This window comes from Pectinophora gossypiella, chromosome 25 (assembly GCF_024362695.1).
Source record: "Pectinophora gossypiella chromosome 25, ilPecGoss1.1, whole genome shotgun sequence".
Taxonomy (NCBI): Eukaryota; Metazoa; Arthropoda; class Insecta; order Lepidoptera; family Gelechiidae; genus Pectinophora; species Pectinophora gossypiella.
In genome coordinates, this window is record NC_065428.1 from 8,052,443 (window position 1) to 8,074,898 (window position 22,456).

Below are 22,456 nucleotides of genomic sequence, written 5' to 3' on the forward strand. Positions count from 1 at the left end.
GATTCAAATTCGACTACAAACTTAAGTTTATAACCTCAATTAGCGTGACATAGCAAGTAATATGATTCGGTAATTTTTTGATAAGAATTTTGTACAATGATAAATCTAACGACCCTCTACACAATTGGCAATTAAAGACGTGCACGATGGTGCACTAGAGTTGTCTTTGGGAAAAAAAAAACAGAAAAAGGCGTAAAACTTTTCTAAAAGGACCATTATTACCTATCCATAATACAAATAAGACCAGAGTACAGGAAAGAACAATATGAAAAATAAAAACAGCTGGTGTCTTTAATTTTAATGAGTTTTTACAACCCAAATAATATAAATATATGTGGGAACATATGAGCGAACATTGGATCATAAACGATTATCACGTGCTCAGCGGTGAGGGAAAAACATCGTGAGGAAATCCACATTCCCGAGAAATGCATTTTCGGAGGTATGTGACCTAACCTGTATTGGGCTAGTTTTACCTTCGCGGGTTGGAAGGTCAGACAAGCAGTTCCTTCTGTAAAAAAACCGGACCTGTCAAATCTTCAGGTTAGGTAAGCGGACCCTGTTAAAAACGGTAAAATGCTAGGGAGATGATGATCGATATTGGAAATTCTACAATTAAATCGATAATAACACCTGTAAAATAATTGCAATTCTATCGATTAAATCGATTATTGCGCTTTAATAATAATAATAAAAGTTTAGTTTAGTTTAGTTTAGCTTCTATGCTGTTCTGGGAGCAAATAAAAAACATAGAACACGTTCAGCTGCTTGTCTTCCCGGGCATGTCGTAAAAACCGACAGAGGGATTGTGTCCTCTAACATGATGGACTAATGTTATGGGCGATAGGCTGATCCCTTATCACCATAAAGTTCATCATATCCAGCTTACGACATCGTATCAACAGTGGCTGCAAGTTGTCTTTGATTACTTGTGGCTCTGCCCACCCCATTAGGGATTACGGGCGTGAGTTTATGTATGTAATAAAAGTTTATTTCGGACTTAAATATTTTTTTTTTTTTTTGGCTTTAATTTATTATATTTATTTATATTACAATAATCGATTAATAATCGATTAATGAATAATGGATTATTCCCGGAATTGAAATCTCTAATCACGTGTTCTCCAATTAGGGCTATCACAAATTTAACTACATAATTAAAATTATGATAATAGTTATCGCAAACTGTAATAGGCTATTTGTAAATATCAAAATTGCTTACTTGTTAACTTTAATAACTAATTAAACATTTACTGCGAAAACATGGTAGATAACATTAATATTAACTTATCAAGTTAAATTATGACATACATAACATACGTAAAATTACTTATTGCTGTGTAATTTTTTTCTCGCCATTAAATTATTAATGTTATTACTATGTGCGTTATATAAATATTTTTTTTTATTTAACACTTTCACTCACTCTTCATCATGTTAAAGATAACTTGGTGTGTGTTAGTGTTCGTTGCAATAAATTCCATATCTGCGGACCATGTAAGTACTGTGTTTCTGGCCCCGATTTCTGCCGACACATCCTAATTTTATTTTAAGTTATAACTGTCATTTTCTTATCCGCCGAAAAGTTGACAACTGTTAATTTTAAAATGAATGAATAACCCGGGCGAACAAAATAGACATCTCGCGCATACGCTACACGTTTGACGTGTGCTGTCAACTTAATTCTGTCGAGTTATCGGCCAATATAAAAATGTTCAATGGCTTTTTATATTTCTGCCTAAAATTGACGTGTGTTCCATAAATTTTATGCGTGTCGATTACGCGTCCCTTTGTTTTACAGTGGATAAGAAAATGACAGGTATAACTTAAAATAAAATTAGATGGTGTGTACAAGAATCAGCCCCACTGTTTTCTTAATGGCCGTCGGTAGCCATCGCATCGAATAAATACGAATGCTTCTTCTTTATCTAAAATGGTTATGAGGTTTATCAAGCAGTTGTGTATACGACAACAATAAATATCAATATTGGTTGAGTTGTGAAGACGATAGACGAGACGACAACTTTCCGCTCCCCATCTGTGGCTGAGCAGCTCTGCCGCCCTTGGTCTCACTTTAGTCTTCAATCGTGTGGGCATAAGACATGATGACAGAACGTCAATGTGTAGTGTCTGTGTAAAACGATGTGTTTTGTATGAAGTCTCCTGGGTGAAAGGCAAGATGGAATAAGAATAAGATGGACACCACTGCCCTATTTTTCCCTAAAAAGTAGCATGGAGAATGCTACACCGACAAGAACTTGGCTCTTAAATTAGTGATGTGATGTCCGGGGTGTGACTATAATAGTGACCGAACGTACTACGTAACTTTCGTTAAGAATTAAGATTTGTTTTTATTCAACAGTCTTTAGATGACGACCTGTTTGACGTTGGTGATGGTGCAGGTTTAGACAAGGTACGTGCCTATCTTAACATCATAAGGCCAAGATTTCCAGCCACAATACAGTGTTAGTGACATTGTAACAAATACTGAGGGGATTCAGACCATGATTCTGAGTTAATATCAAGTGGAATTTTTCCGTCGCAAAATTCATATTGGATTTTTTTGTTTATTTTTTTAAAAGATTTTCAATTCTATACTTTTGCGATGGAGAATTCCACTAGATATTACTCAGAATAATGAGCTGAATCATGCCCCTCAGTATTTGTTATGATGTCACTTACACCCTGTACAAGAAATCAGAAATCAGAATCATTTATTCAACGTAATTATCATGGATAAACTTGTTGAAGGGCAATGTAACATTTTTGAATTTACGTCATTTCGCAAGGTGTTATGGCTGAGGAGAAAAAATGACAAGAAACTGCAACAGCAACACATCTTTTAAATCAATGAGGGTACATTACAAGTTATTTAATAACTAGAGGAACACATTCAATACCAGACATTTTAATGACGTCATTATTTTCGTTGAGTTTACACTCGAGTTAAGGTTGAGGCGTGGTCTAATACCGATTTTAAGTTCAATTCGAGATCTAATTCTTACGTATGAGTTTCAAATTTATTGCCTCATATTCATTCATGCCGTGGTTCGTTCGCAGTGAACGTGTTAATCTCTCTCTCTTAGTCGGTCCCTCATATCTGAGGATCGTGGTCAGCATCAGGGTTGCACCTGGAGCGTATGATCTGCCTCCACCGGTTCCTGTCCAGCGCTTCCCTTACTACTGTGTAGAACTTGGATGACGACGAGTCTTTCACTTGATCAGTCCATCTAGTTGGTGAACGACCACGCGATCATTCGCCTTCAGTGTTCCCAACCACAATCAGTTTCTCTAAACTGTCATCACCTCTGCGCATCGTGTGGCCGCGCATTTTAGTTAATAATATAAATCCGCAGTTATACATATATAAACGTTTTTTTCGTCGAGTATACACTCTAGTTAAGGTTCAGGCGTCGTCTAAGAATACCGATTTTGAGCTGAGTTCGATCTCTTCCTTCAGGCTGCCTTGAATCCCGATACCGACCCCGCCGGCGTGGTCGACGATTTCTCTCATTCAGCGCTTATCGCTATCGACCCACTAGGGTCGATTAATCCTTTCAATATTGTTCCTCTCAGACGACGCCCTGAGCCGAGGTTCGCGCTCAACTGGGCACCCTCAGGCCTGTTGTCTTAAACGTTGTACCGGGTGAGAGCCTTTAGCGCTCCCCATTTGTCCGGCCAAGTAGTCAATGCCATCTGCGGCAAATCTACAATAAGTCACGTCAAAAAAAATAATTTTCAGGCCGCCTCAACGTTCGAGTTAACATCCTGGAATACGGGTGTTAGATATTAAAAAATAAAAACACTTTTAGGAATTACCTTTTGTAGTACCGTTTTTTTTCAGTGCCCTATTTTTCCCTAAAAGTAGTATGGAGTTTTAAGTTTACGCGGTTATTATCATAATTAAAACACATAATAACGGGTTCTTACCGCGTTTAAATGGGGATATGAGACTCCCGATATTTCGACACTGTTGCAAGTGCCATGATCACGGGATGACTGATGAGATTGGAGTGGAGTAGGTAGATCCATAATTTTCTACGGGCAGACATATCTGTCTACCCTCTTTCTTTGCCGGTTGTTTATGTTTTTGATATCGGAAAGTTCGGAACCATCTGAACTCGCACCAAACTCACTACGACAAACCGCACTCACTGTGTCCTCACGTTTTTTCACCACATTAGGCCGTTTCAAGCTTTTTACAACATATTTACCAGTAATAGCCGTTATTATGTGTTTTAAGTAGTATGGAGAATGCTATACCGAGCGCGGCTCTTTAATTTGCGATGATGATGACCGTTTTCTCCTTCCAGTCATTTCATCCACTGACTTCCTCAGTCGAGAGAGATAGATATCGGAATTCAGCAGTAAGTAGCTTCAAATTAATAAAATCCTCGCCTTTTGGTATAGTTTTTACTAACACAGTTGGCTCGACCATTATAGACGGCGATACGGCTCACCACCTGTCACGTTGGTTTAACAGAAAGCTTGGTGAAGTGTGGGTATTTAGTTCATCTTGCAATGGATGTACCACTGCCTAGCCCAATTGGGATATAGTCATGATATATTATCTTGAGGAGCTCGGTGGCGCAGCGGTTAACGCGCTCGGCCGCCGATTTTTGAAGTAAAGCAACTTTCGCAAAGGCCGGTCATAGGATGGGTGACCACAAAAAAAAAGTTTTCATCTCGAGCTCCTCCGTGCTTCGGAAAGCACGTTAAGCCGTTGGTCCCGGCTGCATTAGCAGTCGTTAATAACCATCAATCCGCACTGGGCCCGCGTGATGGTTTAAGACCCGATCTCCCTATCCATCCATAGGGAAGGCCCGTGCCCCAGCAGTGGGGACGTTAATGGGCTGATGATGATGATGATATTATCTTATTCCTTTTTAAAAACTGCCTCCGCAGTCCTGTGGTTAAGCATTGGACTCACGATCCGGAGGTCCTGTGATCGAATCCCAGAAATAATAAATTTTATAATCCCCAGTTTCTTTTTATGGAATAATAGCCAAGCATTTGACCACAATCTTACCTGTTGGTAAGTGACCAAAGAATAAGGAATAATACTACGTATAGAACGGCAACTCTCCGCTCCCCACCAGCGGCTGAGCTAGGTTAACCTCACCCCCTCGGTCTTACTTTAGTATTCAATCGTATGGGCGTCTAACGTCACACACACAGATGCGTGTAGTGTCTGTGTAAAACTAGGTGTTTTGTATGGAGTGTCCTAGGTGTGCCCAGACAGTGCCTGTTCATACACTCTTGCCTTGAAGAGTTGTATGTTGTTTTCTGATTACTTGTGACTCTGATTCCTAGATTGCATCCTGTGTATGTAGGTACTAAATGCTTGTTTATTCTCTTCACAGTCCTCCTTGAACAGACCAGTGGTCCATGTGGTAAGCTGATTACGATCGACACATATCTTAGTATTCTTAGTTCTATAATATAACTCTTTATAATTATAAAATAAAACGGCTTCTAGAAGCGAATGTCCAGCCAAACGTTATGTCAAACGCGGCTTTTCTATTTTTGATCTTGTATCTGTAACATGACACTCTCGACACGATATAAATCCTGCCGGATCTGCATGACAACCGCGCGCGGCCCTAATTATATCGAGCGCTTCGACCAATAAACGATACGAATGCTATCTACGTAGACGGACGTCAAACGGCTATTGGTCGAAGCGCTCAATATAAAGCAGACCCGTTGTCATGCAGACCCGGCTGGGTTTCGATAGATAGACGCAGCGTATGCTATCTACATAACAATAGACGTACGATGTTTATCTGTATAGCCAACACTCGCTGCGTCTGTTAGTCGAAGCCTACAGTATTTGTCGCGAATGTCATGCTATAGTATACCTCTAGAGTCTAGAAACAACATCCGCGTATAACTACACTTTACAAGTACAATTCAAAAATACTATATTGCACATAAAACAAAAAAAAATACAATTACAAATAGCACATAAATCGGCAGCCTTATTGCTAAATAGCAACTGATAGAGGTTATATTTCTTTGAGTGACTTTATTGTGTGAATTTACGGCATGTAAGTACTGTTTTGTTATTCTACTCGTATCCTACCACGTTTGATAATTAAATTTGAGTGTTGATACAATAAAATATATAAGTAATAATATATAAGTAATAAAATATAAAAGTAAAAATCAGGAAACGGTTTATTAAATCCTACAATTGGAGCATTGCACTCTATGGAAGTGAAACGTGGACTATGACACAGAGAGACAGAGAGAGGTTGGAAGCGTTTGACATGTGGTGTTGGCGAAGAATGGAGGGTGTAAGCTAGACTGAAATGGTGTGAAATGAAAAAGTGCTGGAAAGATTAGAAGAAAATAGAACCATAATAAAGACTATAGATAACCGGAGAGGAAATATGATTTGCCACCTGATACGAAACGATTCGTTTATAAAAAAACATCATAGAATGAAAAATTTAAGAAAAGAGAGGAAGAAGTAGACCTAGGAGAAAATTTATGAAATAAATAAAAGAGAAGGTGCAGGTCGTATCGTATCAGGAGGTGAAGGATTTGGCGGGAAGAAGAGAGGAATGGCGATTATTACACCAACAAGAGCGCAGCTCTTAAATAAAGAGAGAAAAAAAGTTTATAAGTCTTATGATATTTACGTAGATCTATAAATGTTTTCTCGCGCTTGCTGTACTACGGCTGCTGAAACCTTACGCTTTCGCTTGTGTGCTTCTGTCTCCCTCTAATACATTAAAACAACGCGAGAGGCGAATAAAAGCATCCCTGTAGCGATGCTGAACTATCGATAATTTAGTCTATCGTGTGAGTTGTGAGGGGGAATACCAGGGTCATCAACCCTGATATCAGGGTTATTATTGAGCCGCCAAAGGCCCCTGACATGGTTCATGTAACGATTACGCACTTACATCAGTAAATAGTAACCGGGACCAACGGCTTAACGTGCCTTACTGACAATCAGGTGATCAGCCTGTAATGTCCTAACCGAACTAGGGATCACAAAGTGATTTTTGTGATATGTCCCCACCGGGATTCGAACTCAACGCTCAACCACTGGACGACAGAGGTCGTTATCACCAACATTTAGAACACGTTACATCAAGTTAATTCGCGCAAGTTATAAATTATACTTTTGCATTTTAGCAAGGCTTTAATTTTGTCCGCTGACTTGCATTGCGTCTTGCTTTTATTGCTGGTTGCCTGGAAGAAATTGCTGTAGACCAAAAAGGCCGCGCTATTGCTCCTTAAATGCTGTGTTTGTGCAATAAAGTATATTTTGATTGATCGCTTTTTTTGACGTTTAGACGACTCGGATGGCATTGACTACTTGGCCAGACAATAGGGGCAGCGCTGAGGGCTCTCTTTCACCTTATTATGTATTGACTACAATAATATTTTTTTTTTATATAATTATGTGGCTTTTAACAAACAGCATAAAACAAATATGATTTTCTGCTCGTAAAGGCTCTGAAAAAAGAGTCTCCATGATACCTATATCTCTACTATGCCTCTTAACTTTTAGTTGCTTAAAGTCCACTTTTTTTTTTTTTTTTTTTTTTTTTTTTTTTTTTTTTTTGACGTGACTTATTAACTATACTTGGCCGGACAAATGGGGAGCGCTGAAGGCTCTCACCCGGACTTAAAGTCCACTGAAATTAGAAGGTTAAGCGTAGGAAAATCTTTACAGCGCTATCTATATTGTTTTTGAGGTACATAGCTTGGAAAGTCTCTCATTGGGTTAGTCAAAGGTACCATCGCAAGATGAACTGATCTGACTTGAGCTAACAAGAATGAAAACGTATTTTAATTAAGTTCCTTTTTACTTCTATTTTCTCCTTATAGGCATTTCTTTGACAGGCTTCCTCGCGGATTAAAAGTGATGAATCGAAACAATTTGGGAAGAAGTCTATGTACTGGTATTATGATGACGACATCGAGACTACGCGTCCAGCGAAAATTTACTAACAACATCTACTAAGGCAATCTCATCCCTTGTCAGCTGTGTGTTATTAAAATAAAATCAAACATGTCTTGACACCTTGCTTTTATTTTTATTTCACTAACACATATACAGGGTGTTAGTGACATCGTAACGAAAACTTTGAGGGGCGATTGAGGCCAAGATTCTGAGTTGATGTCAAGTGGAATTTTCCGTCGCAAAAGTATGGAACTGAAAATAATTTTAAAAAACACAAACATTTTCACGAATATTCAGACTGAAAATTCCACTTGATATCAACTCAGAATGATGGTCTGGACCATCCCCCTCAGTATTCGTTACGGTGTCACTAACACCCATACCTACTTGTATGGCTACCATATGTACTTGTGCGGGGTGTAAGTGACATCGTAACAAATACTGAGGGGGATGATTCAGCTAATTATTCTGAGTTAATATCAAGTGGAACTCTCCATCGCACAAGTAAAGAATTGAAAATAAATTTAAAAAAACTAAAAAAAACAAGAATTTTGCGACGAAAAATTCCACTTGATATTAACTTAGAATCATGGTCTGAATCATCCCCCTGAGTATTCGTTACGATGTCACTAACATCCTGTATATAAAGGGTGTTAAGGCCAGGCGCGCACTACGAGTTTTTCGCCGCGCGGCAGAAAAGAGCAGCGGCATAATGTCGCGCCGCTGCGGTGGCTCTGCCGTCAAGTGCGCGCAATTTAAAACTGTTTGGTACAGTATTACAGTGCGACATTATGCCGCTGCGTTTTTCTGCCGCGCGGCAAAAAACTCTGGCCTTAGTGACATCGTACCAAATACTATGGCGGATACTCTGAGGGAGCTGTTTAAAGAAATTAATATAACTGACTTTTGCAGGTCATATCTATGAAAACATTATGTATGTCCGTAAACATTTATCTCTCCTTCCGAGAAACTGTCAAAGACATACACACAATACAAGGAAAATAAATAAAATTGCTATCCAGAATTCTAAACTAAGTAAATTAAATTCATCTTTTTTGGGGTTATATAATACGTTTTTACAATAAAATACCAAACAGTATTTTTTATTTGTCAGAAAATAAATTTAAGGCTAGTGAAGCGTACTTTATGTAAAAAAGCGTAAAAGATTAATTATTACCTAAACGTTAAAAATGCCTGATATTAAATGTGTTCCTCTAATTATTAAATAAAAACCCCCGCAAATCAAATCAAATGGGGAGCGCTGAGGTAACAATAAGTACAGTAAATAAAATGGATACTTCCCACTATTATTATATCCTGATGACACAACTACTTACCTACTTACTTGTTGATTAACAGTTACTATGATACTTTTTGAGGAGCTCGGTGGCGCAGCGGTTAACGCGCTCGGTCTGCGATTGTTGAAGTAAAGCAACTTTCGCAAAGGCCGGTCATAGGATGGGTGACCACAAAAAAAAGTTTTCATCTCGAGCTCCTCCGTGCTTCGGAAGGCACGTTAAGCCGTTGGTCCCGGCTGCATTAGCAGTCGTTAATAACCATCAATCCGCACTGGGCCCGCGTGATTGTTTAAGGCCCGATCTCCCTATCCATCCATAGGGAAGGCCCGTGCCCCAGCAGTGGGAACGTTAATGGGCTGATGATGATGATGATACTTTGTATTTATTACCTAATTTTTTTAAGTTTGATATAGGTTTATATACAACCTGCAAACTATTTAAATTAGGTTACGTTCACTTAGGATAAATGTACACTAAGTTGTAATGTTAAATGTTTATGTTGACAAATAAAGATATTTTATAAACAAAAATATATCCTGATGATGATGATGACGCGGTCAGGTACGCAGGATATATTAAGGTGCGCAGACGTTCGCGCAAAGCGCAGGCGCACGCACTCGTTAAAGAAATAGGTATAGATTTGGTAACTTTCCTCAAAAAATATAGATGGCGTTGGACTTATACCTATAACTATTTTCTGATTTCTCGGGAACATAAATATTTAAAAATATAATGTTAAATAATTGTTGCTTGATATTTGGATCAGATATGTGGCTACCTATATTGCTTCTCTTTATTTTGATGAGAATAATAATGGGTAAAAGATGGGTTGCGTCTGGGTGTAACAACAAGGGTCATCATTTATACCCAAAAACAAAGAGAAAAGATGCATACGTCTTTTATCCATAAAATTAGAAGGTTAAACGAACGCAACAGGGTGTTTTTTGTGTGTATGGAATGTTTGAGTTGTGTAGTCTACCTACTCTAAGTACCTACGCCCTCCTCGTCGAGAAATGGATGCAAAGGTTTTAATGAGCCTTTAATATGATCGCCTTTCAATAAGCATTTTATTTCTTCGTTATAATAGACTGTTGTACAGCGCCATCTATTATTTTTTTGGGAACGTGGCTTGGAATGTCCCTCACTACCTATTCTGGTGTTAAATAAAAATAATGTTACGAATCGTATTTTTAATTACAGATCCATCTAGATGATCGTATCATTCGATCTGGCGCAAATCACATCAAGTCAAAACATCGGAATCATCCAAAAAAATCGAATTCAAAACCTCTACATGCATTAAAGTTTAAAAAATTAGGCTGAATTAAAATAGTTAGTCCACCAAAACACCGATTTATTTATTATCTATTATAATTCCACAAACGGCCCTTATCAAAATACGGTAAGAAATTTAAAAAAAACAAAATTAATTTTAATAATTTCCTTTTTACGTTTTTTTTTGTAATCGCCGCAAATCCACAATTAAAATAATATATATATTTTTTTTTTAATCGTTGTTTATTTTTTTTTTGTAACCGACTAATTTCCAAACTATGTTAGTACTTAACTATAATAGGTACGAAATAGTGTAACAACGCTTACACCCGTTTTCTAAGATTTAACTCAAACCTTAAACGGGTCTGTCCTCAGTTGAGGCGATCGTAGTCAAAAAAAACGGGGCTTAAAGGCCAATAGGATTTATTTTATTCAAAGTAAACACCTAAACTTATCAAAGTAAACCTATCTATAATTTGAATTACAACGACTTTCTCAAAACCACTTTATTTAATTAATAAGATTGGGTTTAACCGGACAGGATTTTATAAAATATCTTTTTTTAAGTTCTTTGAAATACTTACCATTAAAAAAGCATTATACTATATAAAACCCAGACCTAGATAGATCTAGACACCATGAATCTTTAAAAATAGCTCGAATTTCTCCACCAGTTCGCAGTTTAAAGAGGTTGTAAGTATTTTATTAATAGTAATTAATTTTATCACTATTTACGCTGTATTTTTCGACTACGTATTTCTTGAAATCATGGAAGGATACACCTACTCCTTTTCGTATTCCATAAAAAATAAATAAAAAAAAATATTCTTGAGTAATATTGTTAATTCTTAAATCTCTTAGTTCGTTTCTTGGGATTCCATTTCCAAATTTGTGGAATCCCATTATCAAATCCAAATTTCCAAATCCGGATAAATCTTTCTAGATCTTTCTAGATTTGTCAGGATTTATAAAACGATACTTTGTAAATTTCTTCGTAAAGTGTCCTTATATTTCAATGGCGGATTCTGACCCGGAATTCGACATCTTGATTTTTTTATTACTAGAGTATTTTTTTGTAACGTATTTACACACATCTTACGACTACGTTACATAATTATTTACTAAATAATAATATCAAAAAATAATAAAAAAAAGATAATAGTATTTTTATAGCACCTAATATGAATAAATCCTAACGCTTCAAACTACGAATAAAAGAACAAACCAATACAATACACAATATTTTATCGCACAGAAGGGACACACAACACTAGAATACAAATTAACCAAAATTACAAAAGGTGACCTTATTGCTAAGGTATAGCAATTTCTACCAGACCACCTAATACTCAATATTCACGCTAGGCATTATATAAACATACCTACTTATACAAAAAGCTTAAATAGCGTTTTGTTTTCCTTATTTTTTAAAGCCGAAATATTTTAAATAAAAAAAAATATTACAATGAAGTGATTACAGATACAGATATCGCGTTTTACGATTGCTTCAATACTGCATTATTGAATGTGGCGCCATCTGTTGCATGTGGGCGGAACTAGCTGGCCAACTAGTTGGGTCCGCCACATGTGGGTTAAAAAGCCACATTGAAGCAATGTATCTAAAAAGCAATATTGCAATTTGACATTTGCGCGTATAAAAGTAAGTGCACAATGTCAAATAGCAATATTACTTTTATAGGTGCTTTGCAACATTGGCCTTTTTAAATTTAGAATTATTCTTCATGAAAAATAAAACATGTTTCTTTAATTAATAAACAAAAAAACTATAAAAAATACTTTTTTCTTTAAGTGAAATTACTGTATTTTCTAGCTAATTTATTTAATACGTAAGTATAAAAACTACAATGTTTCTGAAATTTTATGTTCTATGAAAATTATCTTTTATTAATTTCAACAGGGATTAATCGGGGTAAGTAGCTTCAAATTAAAATTTAAAAAAATATATTACCACGTGCGTTCTGTAGACTTCTATATCTCTCTTAAACAAGCAAAACAAGAAAGCACACTGTGACTTATTATTACGTTTTTCTTGAATAAAATTTAAAAATAAAATGAAAAGTCAGTAAGAAAAAATAAAATGTTTTTCGTTAGTTTTAGATGTGTCTTTATTTAGTAATCAGAATTTCATAATTATCTTGAAGCTAGTATACGACCATACCTATATATAATTCGATTCTGACAATAGATACTTATAATTCGAAATCTTATTTGAATAATGCTTGACTCTCACTGTAAGTCGCAGGTTCGAATCCAGCATGGGCCTTAACCTATGATTTTAGAAATCGTTTTTCGAATACAATGTTTGAATCATAAATGATTATCACGTGCTCAGCGGTGAAGGAAAACATCGTGAGGAAACCCACATTCCCGAGAAATGCGTATCTGACTTAACCTGTATTGGGCTGGTTTTCCCTTCGCGGTTGGAAGGTCAGACAAGCAGTCGCTTTTGTAAAAAAAACGGTCTTGTGAAATCTTCAGGTTAGGTAAGCGGATCTTGTGAAAACGGGATAACGTTAGGGAAATGACGATTTCTTTCTTTTTTCTTTAAGTATAATAAAAAATAACATATATTGAATTACAGGTACAACCAAAACCTCGTATCAGTCGATCTAGGGTATGTATCAATTTTTTTTCTCACCACCTATCACGTTGGTCTAACAGAAAGCTCGGTGAGGTGTGGATTCTCAGTTCCTCTTGCGATGGATGTACCTCTGACTACCCCATTATATTATGTCCTTTTTCTATTTCATTATCTCCCAACGTTTATATCCCATCTTAGAAATTCGTATCAAAAGATTTGTTGCTCTGGCCAGCTCATTACGGACTAGGGGCGTGAATTTATGCGCGTCTGTTACTACTCACTGAAAGATCAAACAGTTTTTCTTAAATATTCAATAATCAGATTTAAAATTAATTTGATTCATTTTTACTTATTCACAATTCGTGTTAAAATTATTATAATACAATTTCAAATTAAATATTAATATTATTTATTTAATATTCAATTCAATTCAATATTAAATTTTTTATTGTATTCCATGTAGCACAATGGGGTGTTATATAGGCGTAGCAACTAAAACATGGACCCTGTAGGGCACAGCAACGTTGCGGAAGAGAGTGTGTATTAAAATTAAAACTTAACATTTAAATATTCGTCTACAGTATAATAGCTCTTTTTAAATATCATGGCTTTTAGATTATTTTTATAAATACATTAGTTTTAGTTTTAACTTTTAAGTACTTTGGACTTTTTTTATATTGATCATAGTAAAGTCAAAACTACGACAACGTGTAAGGCAATGAAAAGAAGATTAATCTCATTCTAACCTAACCTAACGCCTAAGTGCGAGGGAGACAGGCAATCCGCGTACGCTCCTTTTTACTCCTTTCGGTTTACGGCCATTTAAAACTGAAATAAGACTCAGAGGGGGTGCGGGGTGAGGGGGGGGGAGTCTGATACGAATTGGTGCTGAGCAGAGAGTTACTTTTCTTGACCGTTCTTTACGTAGTATTATTCTTTATGCTTTCATATAATAACATAACACCCAAATTCAGCCCTTGTTGCAATAAAAGTACTTATATTATTTTATTTTCTATTTTAGCTGGCAAAGAACCAATGGGTAAGTATTATTTTAAAACCACACCCGGACAATTCATACAAAAAAACTCGTTTCTTCGTGTTTTCTAAGCTTCCCGGAATATTAATAGAATAGAATAGATTAGAAATTGTTTATTATAAAAGGACGCCACGCACAAAGTCAAGAAAATAAATCACTTAATTTTTTTTTGTTCCAAGTTAACATTGTTGATTTTTTTTTAACAGGTGTTAATCGGGGTAATTAGCCATATTTATTATCCTTTATCATAAGACGTGGCTTAGAAATAGAAATACTCTTTATTTGCTTTTGCTTGCCATCATAATAAGGAACTTTCCAGTCTACGATCTCCAAAATAAATATAGATGGCGCTGATCAGATTTATCGTTACCTATTTTCTCATTGCTCGGGATACCTAATTAAATTAATCATGACTTAATTAATTAATTTGTTTAAATTATTTAATTTGTTTAAATTATTTAATTAGTTAAATTGATTATATTATTTAATTAACTTAATTGATTAAATTAGTTAAATTGATTTAATTATATAACTAATTATTTTAATTTATTTATTTATTCAAAAATATATTTTAATGTTAGAGGCATATGCAGGGTGTTCGTGACATCGTAAATCAAAACAAAAAGTATAACTCAAGAAAATTCGCCCAATCCCGTCAATCTCGAATGGGATCTCGTCATATTATGCTTCGGGATTGATCCCGAAAAATTAAACGAGATCTCGCGAGATCGTGATTGCATTCCCTATTGCTAAGCTTAATAATATTAGAGATAAGCTTACCTGTACTGTCTGTTATACACATGTTGCAACCTACCCTTTGGGGATATATGCACAATGCTATGTTTTTATTTTTACTCTTTACTTTAAGTGAAGGTATCATTTCAAGTTAAAGTAAAAGTAAAACATTCCAATTGCCTATCCATATTATACACCACCACCAACCCGCAGTGGAGCAGCGTGGTGAAGTTCCATACCCAGTGGCGGCGCTGCCATAATATTTAGGTGGAGCTCTCAAATTAACACCCCTCAGTCCCTTAAACTACAAAATTTTAGCATTAGTTGACGGCCTTCTGAAGTCTTTTAAAAATTGTTTACGGCCACCCGGTACGAGATGTAGCCGCAATCTAACCAGATGAAGTTAGTTTCCGGCCAGGGTGGACCAGTCTTGGTTGATTTTGGCACCCCCCCTATTTCGGCGCCCGGTGCGGTGTCAATACCCCCATTGATTGATTGAAGGGAAGCCTGTGCCCAGCATTGGGACGTATATATACGTACGTAGACTTATTTATTTATTTATTTAAAAAAGTACAACCACATCACACATATTGAGCTTATTCCATAACTTAATTTAACTTGACTTATTGTTTTATGTTATGTTATCCATATTATAAGTTGTCTGAGTAACATTTCGGCGCGTCTCATTGAGGCAACTGGCGATCCGAGATCTGGCAGCTATTTTGCGAAGATAGGCCTGGCAGTTCAAAGGGGGATTGCTGCCAGCGTTTTGGGCGCTCTGCCTCAGTGTGGCGCGCTGGAGGAGATATTCTATTTATAATAACCTGCTAGGCCCCTAGCACCGTAAGCACGCGACTCTTTCTCGCCGCAACAGAGATCGTCTGTCTCTTTCTGTGCAGTACTGTGAGAGAGTGACGGGTGACGTATGTCGAGGCGAGAAAGAGTCGCGCGCTAACGGTGCTAAGACCGCTGGTATTGTTTTTCTTTTTTTTTTGTTGTCATATAAAATTAATTTATTTTTAATTACAAGCCCAAGGTAAAGGTTTCGTCGTCGAGTGCGCACGCTGACACGCAATGCTGTAGAGTACGTACAGTATTACATAATTATTTAATATTATACACACAGTTGGCTTGACCATCTTCTTCTTCCAGGGTTGTGAGGCGGATTACCAACCTCATCAACCTTGGTGTCAGGGTTACTATTGAGCCGCCAAAGGCCCTGACATGACTCATGTAACGACTACGTACTTAAAACAGTAAATAGTAACCGGGACCAACGGCCTGCCTTCCGAAGCACGGATCGTCTTACTTTCGGACAATCTGGTGATCAGCCTGTAATGTCCTAACCAAACTAGGGATCACAAAGTGATTTTTGTGATATGTCGACCGGAATTCGAACTGTACCCCATTATAGACTGCGATACGGCGCACCACCTACCACGTTGGTCTAACAATAAGCTCGGTGAGGTATGGGTTCTTAGTTCATCTTGAAAAGCGCCAAATACGAAAGACTCGACCGAAACCCTTCTATAAATACACACTCAATTCGCCAGGCCAGCATAATTGTCTGCCATGTGAAGTCCAAGTTCGGTTTCGCCAGCCACATCAGAGCCCACCACAACAATGACCTGGGGTAGATATTTAGGAGTCACCGTCGCCGGATACGGTTTGGACGACATGATGAAGATGAATTAGTGAATGTCATCCGAATCAAGTCGACACTCTTGTCCCTGTTTGACAAGAGTCTTCTGTTTTTATATTACTTACTATCATGTCCATAGCGTTAGTCCATTCGTCACAGGGTTCACTTACCTAACCTGAAGATTTGACAGGTCTGGTTTATTTTACAAAAGCACCCAGTCAGATGCCTCCGAAACTCATTTCTCGAGAATATGGGTTTCCTCACAATGTTTTCCTTCACCACTGAGCACGTGACAATCATTTACATATCCACACATGAATTCGAAAACAAATTCGAAAATTTCTGGTTTAGGCCCGCGATGGGATTCAACCAGCGACCTCAGCGAGCCAAATGTTCTTCCAACTTGGATACCAGGGCTTTTCTCTTTTCATAGTTATTATTTGACTGTTAATCTTCCTAAGAAAATAAAATAAAATAAAATAAATAAATATCCTACTTAAATAAAAAAATACCACCTTTTTATTTACAGGGTGACCACGATTTCATAGCAGCAAAACAATTTAGAGTGGACTCTTCGGATTCATCTGAAGTACGTACAATCAAAGAGCAAAAGTTCAGTCACTGAGCCCAGCGAATTATTTGTAAACAGTGGTGAAATTATGAACCATTACTTTACTGTAGTGTAGTAACTGATTTGACTTTTGCAGCTTATCGTACCTACCAAAGAATTAAAGAGTTTTTTTTTTTTTCGAGAAACATGGACATAGGGGCTAAAAAAGCCACATCGAAGCAATTCATCCAAAAAAGCAATTCTCCATTTTCTTTTTCATTCTGAAAAATACAATAGAACAATATGCAATAGAGCAATATGCTTACATAGTATAAGTCCCTTACTAACCATTATGGATGTATAATAGTCCGAAATAAAGTTTTAATTTAATTTAATTTAAATATCATAAATTCCTATTTTGTCGCTATTTTTAATTACAGGAGCAACACGATTTCATAGGCGTAAAGAAATTTGGACCGGTCGATGAAAAGAAGCATGAACTTAGAGTATGTACCTTTTTATAAACCTGAAATTGAACCTTGGAATATTTTTTTTACTATTGGCATGGACCTCGTATAAAAAATAGACAACCAATCTTTGTAAAATGCTGTGTGCTTGTTTAACACAGGTTTTGCAGCGGCGAGGAGATTACTCAGTCAAAGCTTTTTTGATACCTAATCGTCTTCTTATGTTCTCTCTTTTAATTTGCCTGTGCACAACTCTCTGATATCATATTAACTAGTTTAGGGTTATCAGTGGTTTAGGGTGGAGTGGAGTGGTAGTTTCCAACTGATAACAGTTTTCAACAGAAAACATAAGTTTGTTGTCTACTTTCTGTATTTTATAAATCAAATCAAAATCAAATCATTTATTTAATCAATCATTTTTTTATTATTATTATTTTTTATAACTGTAGGTTGAAAAATACAATAGAACAATATGCAATAGAGGAATATGCTTACTAACATAGTATAAGTCCCTTACTAACTATTATGGATGTATAATAGTCCGAAATAAAGTTTTTATTTAATTTAATTTAATTTAATTTTAATATCATAAATTCCTATTTTGTCGCTATTTTTAATTACAGGAGCAACACGATTTCATAGGCGTAAATAAATTTGGACCGCTCCATGAAAAGAAGCATGAACTTAGAGTATGTACCTTTTTATAAACCTGAAATTGAACCTTGGAATATTTTTTTAGTATTGGCATGGACCTCGTATAAAAAATAGACAACCAATCTTTGTAAAATGCTGTGTGTTTGTTTAACACCGGTTTTGCAGCGGCGAGGAGATTACTCAGTCAAAGCTTTTTTGATACCTAATCGTCTTCTTATGTTCTCTCTTTTAATTTGCCTGTACACAACTCTCTGATATCATATTAACTAGTTTAGGGTTATCAGTGGTTTAGGGTGGAGTGGAGTGGTAGTTTCCAACTGATAACAGTTTTCAACAGAAAACATAAGTTTGTTGTCTACTTTCTGTATTTTATAAATCAAAATCAAATCATTTATTTAATCAATCATTTTTTTTTATAACTGTTAGTTGAAAAATACAATAGAACAATATGCAATAGAGGAATATGCTTACTAACATAGTTTAAGTCCCTTACTAACTATTATGGATGTATAATAGTCCGAAATAAAGTTTTTATTTAATTTAATTTAATTTAAATATCATAAATTCCTATTTTGTCGCTATTTTTAATTACAGGAGCAACACGATTTCATAGGCGTAAAGAATTTTGGACCGGTCGATGAAAAGAAGCATGAACTTAGAGTATGTACCTTTTTATAAACCTGAAATTGAACCTTGGAATATTTTTTTAGTATTGGCATGGTCCTCGTATAAAAAATAGACAACCAATCTTTGTAAAATGCTGTGTGTTTGTTTAACACCGGTTTTGCAGCGGCGAGGAGATTACTCAGTCAAAGGTTTTTTGATACCTAATCTTCTTTTTATGTTGTCTCTTTTAATTTTAATTTGACTGTACACAACTCTGATATCATATTAACTAGTTAAGGGTTATCAGTGGTTTAGGGTGGAGTGGAGTGGTAGTTTCCAACTGATAACAGTTTTCAACAGAAAAAATAAGTTTGTTGTCTACTTTCTGTATTTTATAAATCAAATCAAAATCAAATCATTTATTTAATCAATCATTTTTTTTATAACTGTTGGTTGAAAAATACAATTTGCAATAGAGCAATATGCTTGCTTACATAGTATAAGTCCCTTACTAACCATTATGGATGTATAATAGTCCGAAATAAAGATTTTATTTAATTTAATTTTAATATCATAAATTCCTATTTTGTCGCTAATTTTTAATTACAGGAGCAACACGATTTCATAGGCGTAAAGAAATTTGGACCGGTCCATGAAAAGAAGCATGGACTTAGAGTATGTACCTCTTTAAAAACCTGAATTGAACCTTGGAATATTTTTTTAGTACTGGCATGGACCTCGTATAAAAAATAGACAACCAATCTTTCTAAAATGCTGTGTGCTTGTTTAACACCGGTTTTGCAGCGGCGAGGAGATTACTCAGTCAAAGGTTTTTTGATACCTAATCTTCTTTTTATGTTCTCTCTTTTAATTTTAATTTGCCTGCGCACAACTCTCTGATATCATATTAACTAGTTTAGGGTTATCAGTGGTTTAGAGTGGAGTGGAGTGGTAGTTTCCAACTGATAACAGTTTTCAACAGAAAACATAAGTTTGTTGTCTACATTCTGTATTTTATAAATCAAATCAAAATCAAATCATTTATTTAATCAACCATTTTTTTTATTCAATCATTTATTTTTTTTATTAATTTTTTTTTTGTAACTGTTGGTTTTCCTTAAATAAAATAAATAAATAAAGTGTCTGCGGCGCATCTTGTCACAGGAGACAGCTTGTAAAGATACTTTACAACCGATATTGCACTTTATTTGAACAGCAATAACATCTTAATTTATGAGAACGAATTAATACTATCTACATAATTAAATGTATACGTATTTACAACATAGGTCCGACGCTTTTTTAGAAAATAATGTCATATGCATTTAAATAAATTTATCTTATATTGTATAACTACTTTTAGATAATGTATTTTATGTTTATACCGATTTAATTATCTGTATACTTATATACACTTTGGGGACGGAAATTATACACGGTGTAAGTGACATCGTAACGAATACTCAGGGGGATGTTAAAAACTATGATCCTAGGTTAATATCAAGTTGAATTTCTCGTCGCAAAATTCAAGTTTTTATTAGGTTTTTTTTTTCATTATTTTCATTTCTATACTTTTGCGTTTTTGTGTTTTTTTTTTATTATATTTTTCCGTTCCATACTTTTGCGACAGAAAATTCCACTTGATATCAACTTAGAATCATGGTCTAAATCATCCCTCGAAGTTTTCGTTATGATGTCACTAACACCCTGTATAAAAAATGGAGTTGGGACAGGCCACCAAACTCAAATTTCGATATTGCCCTAACACAATCAAGTGCTGTAGTAAACATTAAAAAAATATTAGAATGATGCGTTTTTAAATTATGCGATTTTACACCTTATTTTTGAACGCGGACAAGTAAAATTATGAGTTGGGATATTCACCCTAATACAGGAAAGAATCTATTCTAATACTATTGGAGTATTAGAACTACTTAGATCGAATCATGCCCGAGGTATTTTCCATTTTTATCTTTGCAAATAATAACTAAATAATATATTATTTTATTTTCAGCCGGATGACCAATTTAAAATTGTGAGACAAGGACATCACACCCAGCCCTTCACCGAAACATATTTATTATTTGATGCCCAAGCAAGAAGATCTAGGTGAACAATAAAATACACAGTGAATTAAATAATGCATCAGTATTTTAAGGTTTTCATTTACAATGTAAAATGATAATAAGTACTACATATTACTTCTCATACACATTGGCCCCGATTCCTGCAGACACATCCTAATTTTATTTTAAGTTATAGCTGTCATTTTCTTATCCGCCAAAAAGGAAAGTGACGGATAATTGACAACTGTTAATTTAAAAACGTTTTTTTGTTTTTGATGAAATGAAGTTTTCTTATCCGCTGAAAAGGAAAGGGACGGATTTATCGACAGGCATAAAATTTATGGAACACACGTCAATTTTAGACAGAAATTTTAAAAACCCTCAAAAATTTAGATATTGGCCAATTACACGTCAAACGGCTAACATACCAGCGAGACGCCTTTTCATTCGCAGGAACGGGTACACCTCCCAAAACCTTTTGTTTCGCCGTCCGAGAGACCTCCGCCAGGTCTTGATTTACCTGGAAGTCTCTAAATAGACTTCGGACTCAGGTGGGCCGAAGTAAGGACAATTTGTTCAGGTGGGGTTTCTCGGATGGCTCGGACTTAAAGTGCAAGTGCGGCACTGTTCCCCAAACGATGGAACATCTTACATCGTGTCCTGCGTGCCCGAACACCTGTACGCAGGAGGATCTGATGAGCGCTGCAGATAGCGCCATACTTGTTGCCAAGTTTTGGGCCGATACAATTTAGTTTGCCATCGACACGATGAGAGAAGAGAAAAGATTCGCCTGGGCAATAACCCATAATGAATACATTAATTTTAAAATTTAACAGGTTGTCAATTATCCGTCCCTTTCCTTTTCGGCGAATAAGAAAATGACGAGTAAGTATACTTTAAAATAAAATTAGGTGTCTCCAGGAATCGGGGGCACTATCGTTAATATCGGTACTCTTTACAATAGTCAGAAGCAATATATCACTAGTATTTCTAGAAGTATTGTCAAGTGTTTAGATCGTAAATGATTATCACGTGTTCAGCGGCGAAGGAAAATATCGTGAGGAAACCCACATTCCCGACGTATGTGACCTAACCTATATTTGGCTGGTTTTCCCTTCGCGGGTTAGAAGGTCAGACAGGCAGTCCATCAGTCCATCGGAATACATCAATAGTATCGATAGTCCTTGCAATAGTCAGATTAATTACTAGATTTTATTAATATACTTACTTAATTACAAGTTTGTATTGAATAGTGGTCCGGCCAGGGAGCATCACACAAACAAAAAAACAGTAAAAAAAGAAATATAAAGCAGTTTTTATTTTCCATTTAAATTCTTAATCCCGACAATATCCCGGGATCCCGGGGTTGTAAATAGAAAATCGGGAAACCCCGTGATCAGTAATATGAATTAGAATTTATCGCAAAAGGAGCATAGTGAGTTCCCTTTCCTGATAGGCGATGCCTTTTTGGTGGTGCTAGTGTCATTATGAATATTCTCTCCCTTTGCCTAGCGTAAATAGAAGGGTCATCCATCTAAAAATACAAAAAAATACTATTATACAGTTGGTAGAACCCTTGACTTTCAAATTGAGGTCGCAGG

At 35.9% G+C, this 22,456-nt stretch overlaps 1 protein-coding gene across 11 annotated transcripts; it reads left to right on the forward strand.

Moving 5' to 3' along the window:
* The first annotated feature begins 1,328 nt into the window (after positions 1–1,328).
* On the forward strand, positions 1,329–20,912 carry LOC126378186 (uncharacterized). 11 transcript variants are annotated; one of them, XM_050026389.1, is made up of 13 exons: positions 1,329–1,497; positions 2,363–2,413; positions 4,314–4,367; positions 5,364–5,393; positions 13,100–13,132; positions 14,121–14,138; positions 15,901–15,954; positions 17,042–17,101; positions 17,503–17,568; positions 18,153–18,218; positions 18,778–18,843; positions 19,399–19,464; positions 20,804–20,912. In XM_050026389.1, the coding sequence occupies exons 1-13, from the start codon at positions 1,435–1,437 to the stop codon at positions 20,900–20,902; spliced, it is 726 nt and encodes a 241-aa protein (XP_049882346.1). In that variant the 5' UTR covers positions 1,329–1,434; the 3' UTR covers positions 20,903–20,912. The 11 variants fall into 11 exon arrangements, with proteins under 11 accessions (XP_049882346.1, XP_049882349.1, XP_049882350.1 ...); XM_050026392.1 differs by lacking the exon at positions 18,778–18,843; XM_050026393.1 differs by lacking the exon at positions 18,153–18,218.
* Positions 20,913–22,456: the final 1,544 nt, after the last annotated feature.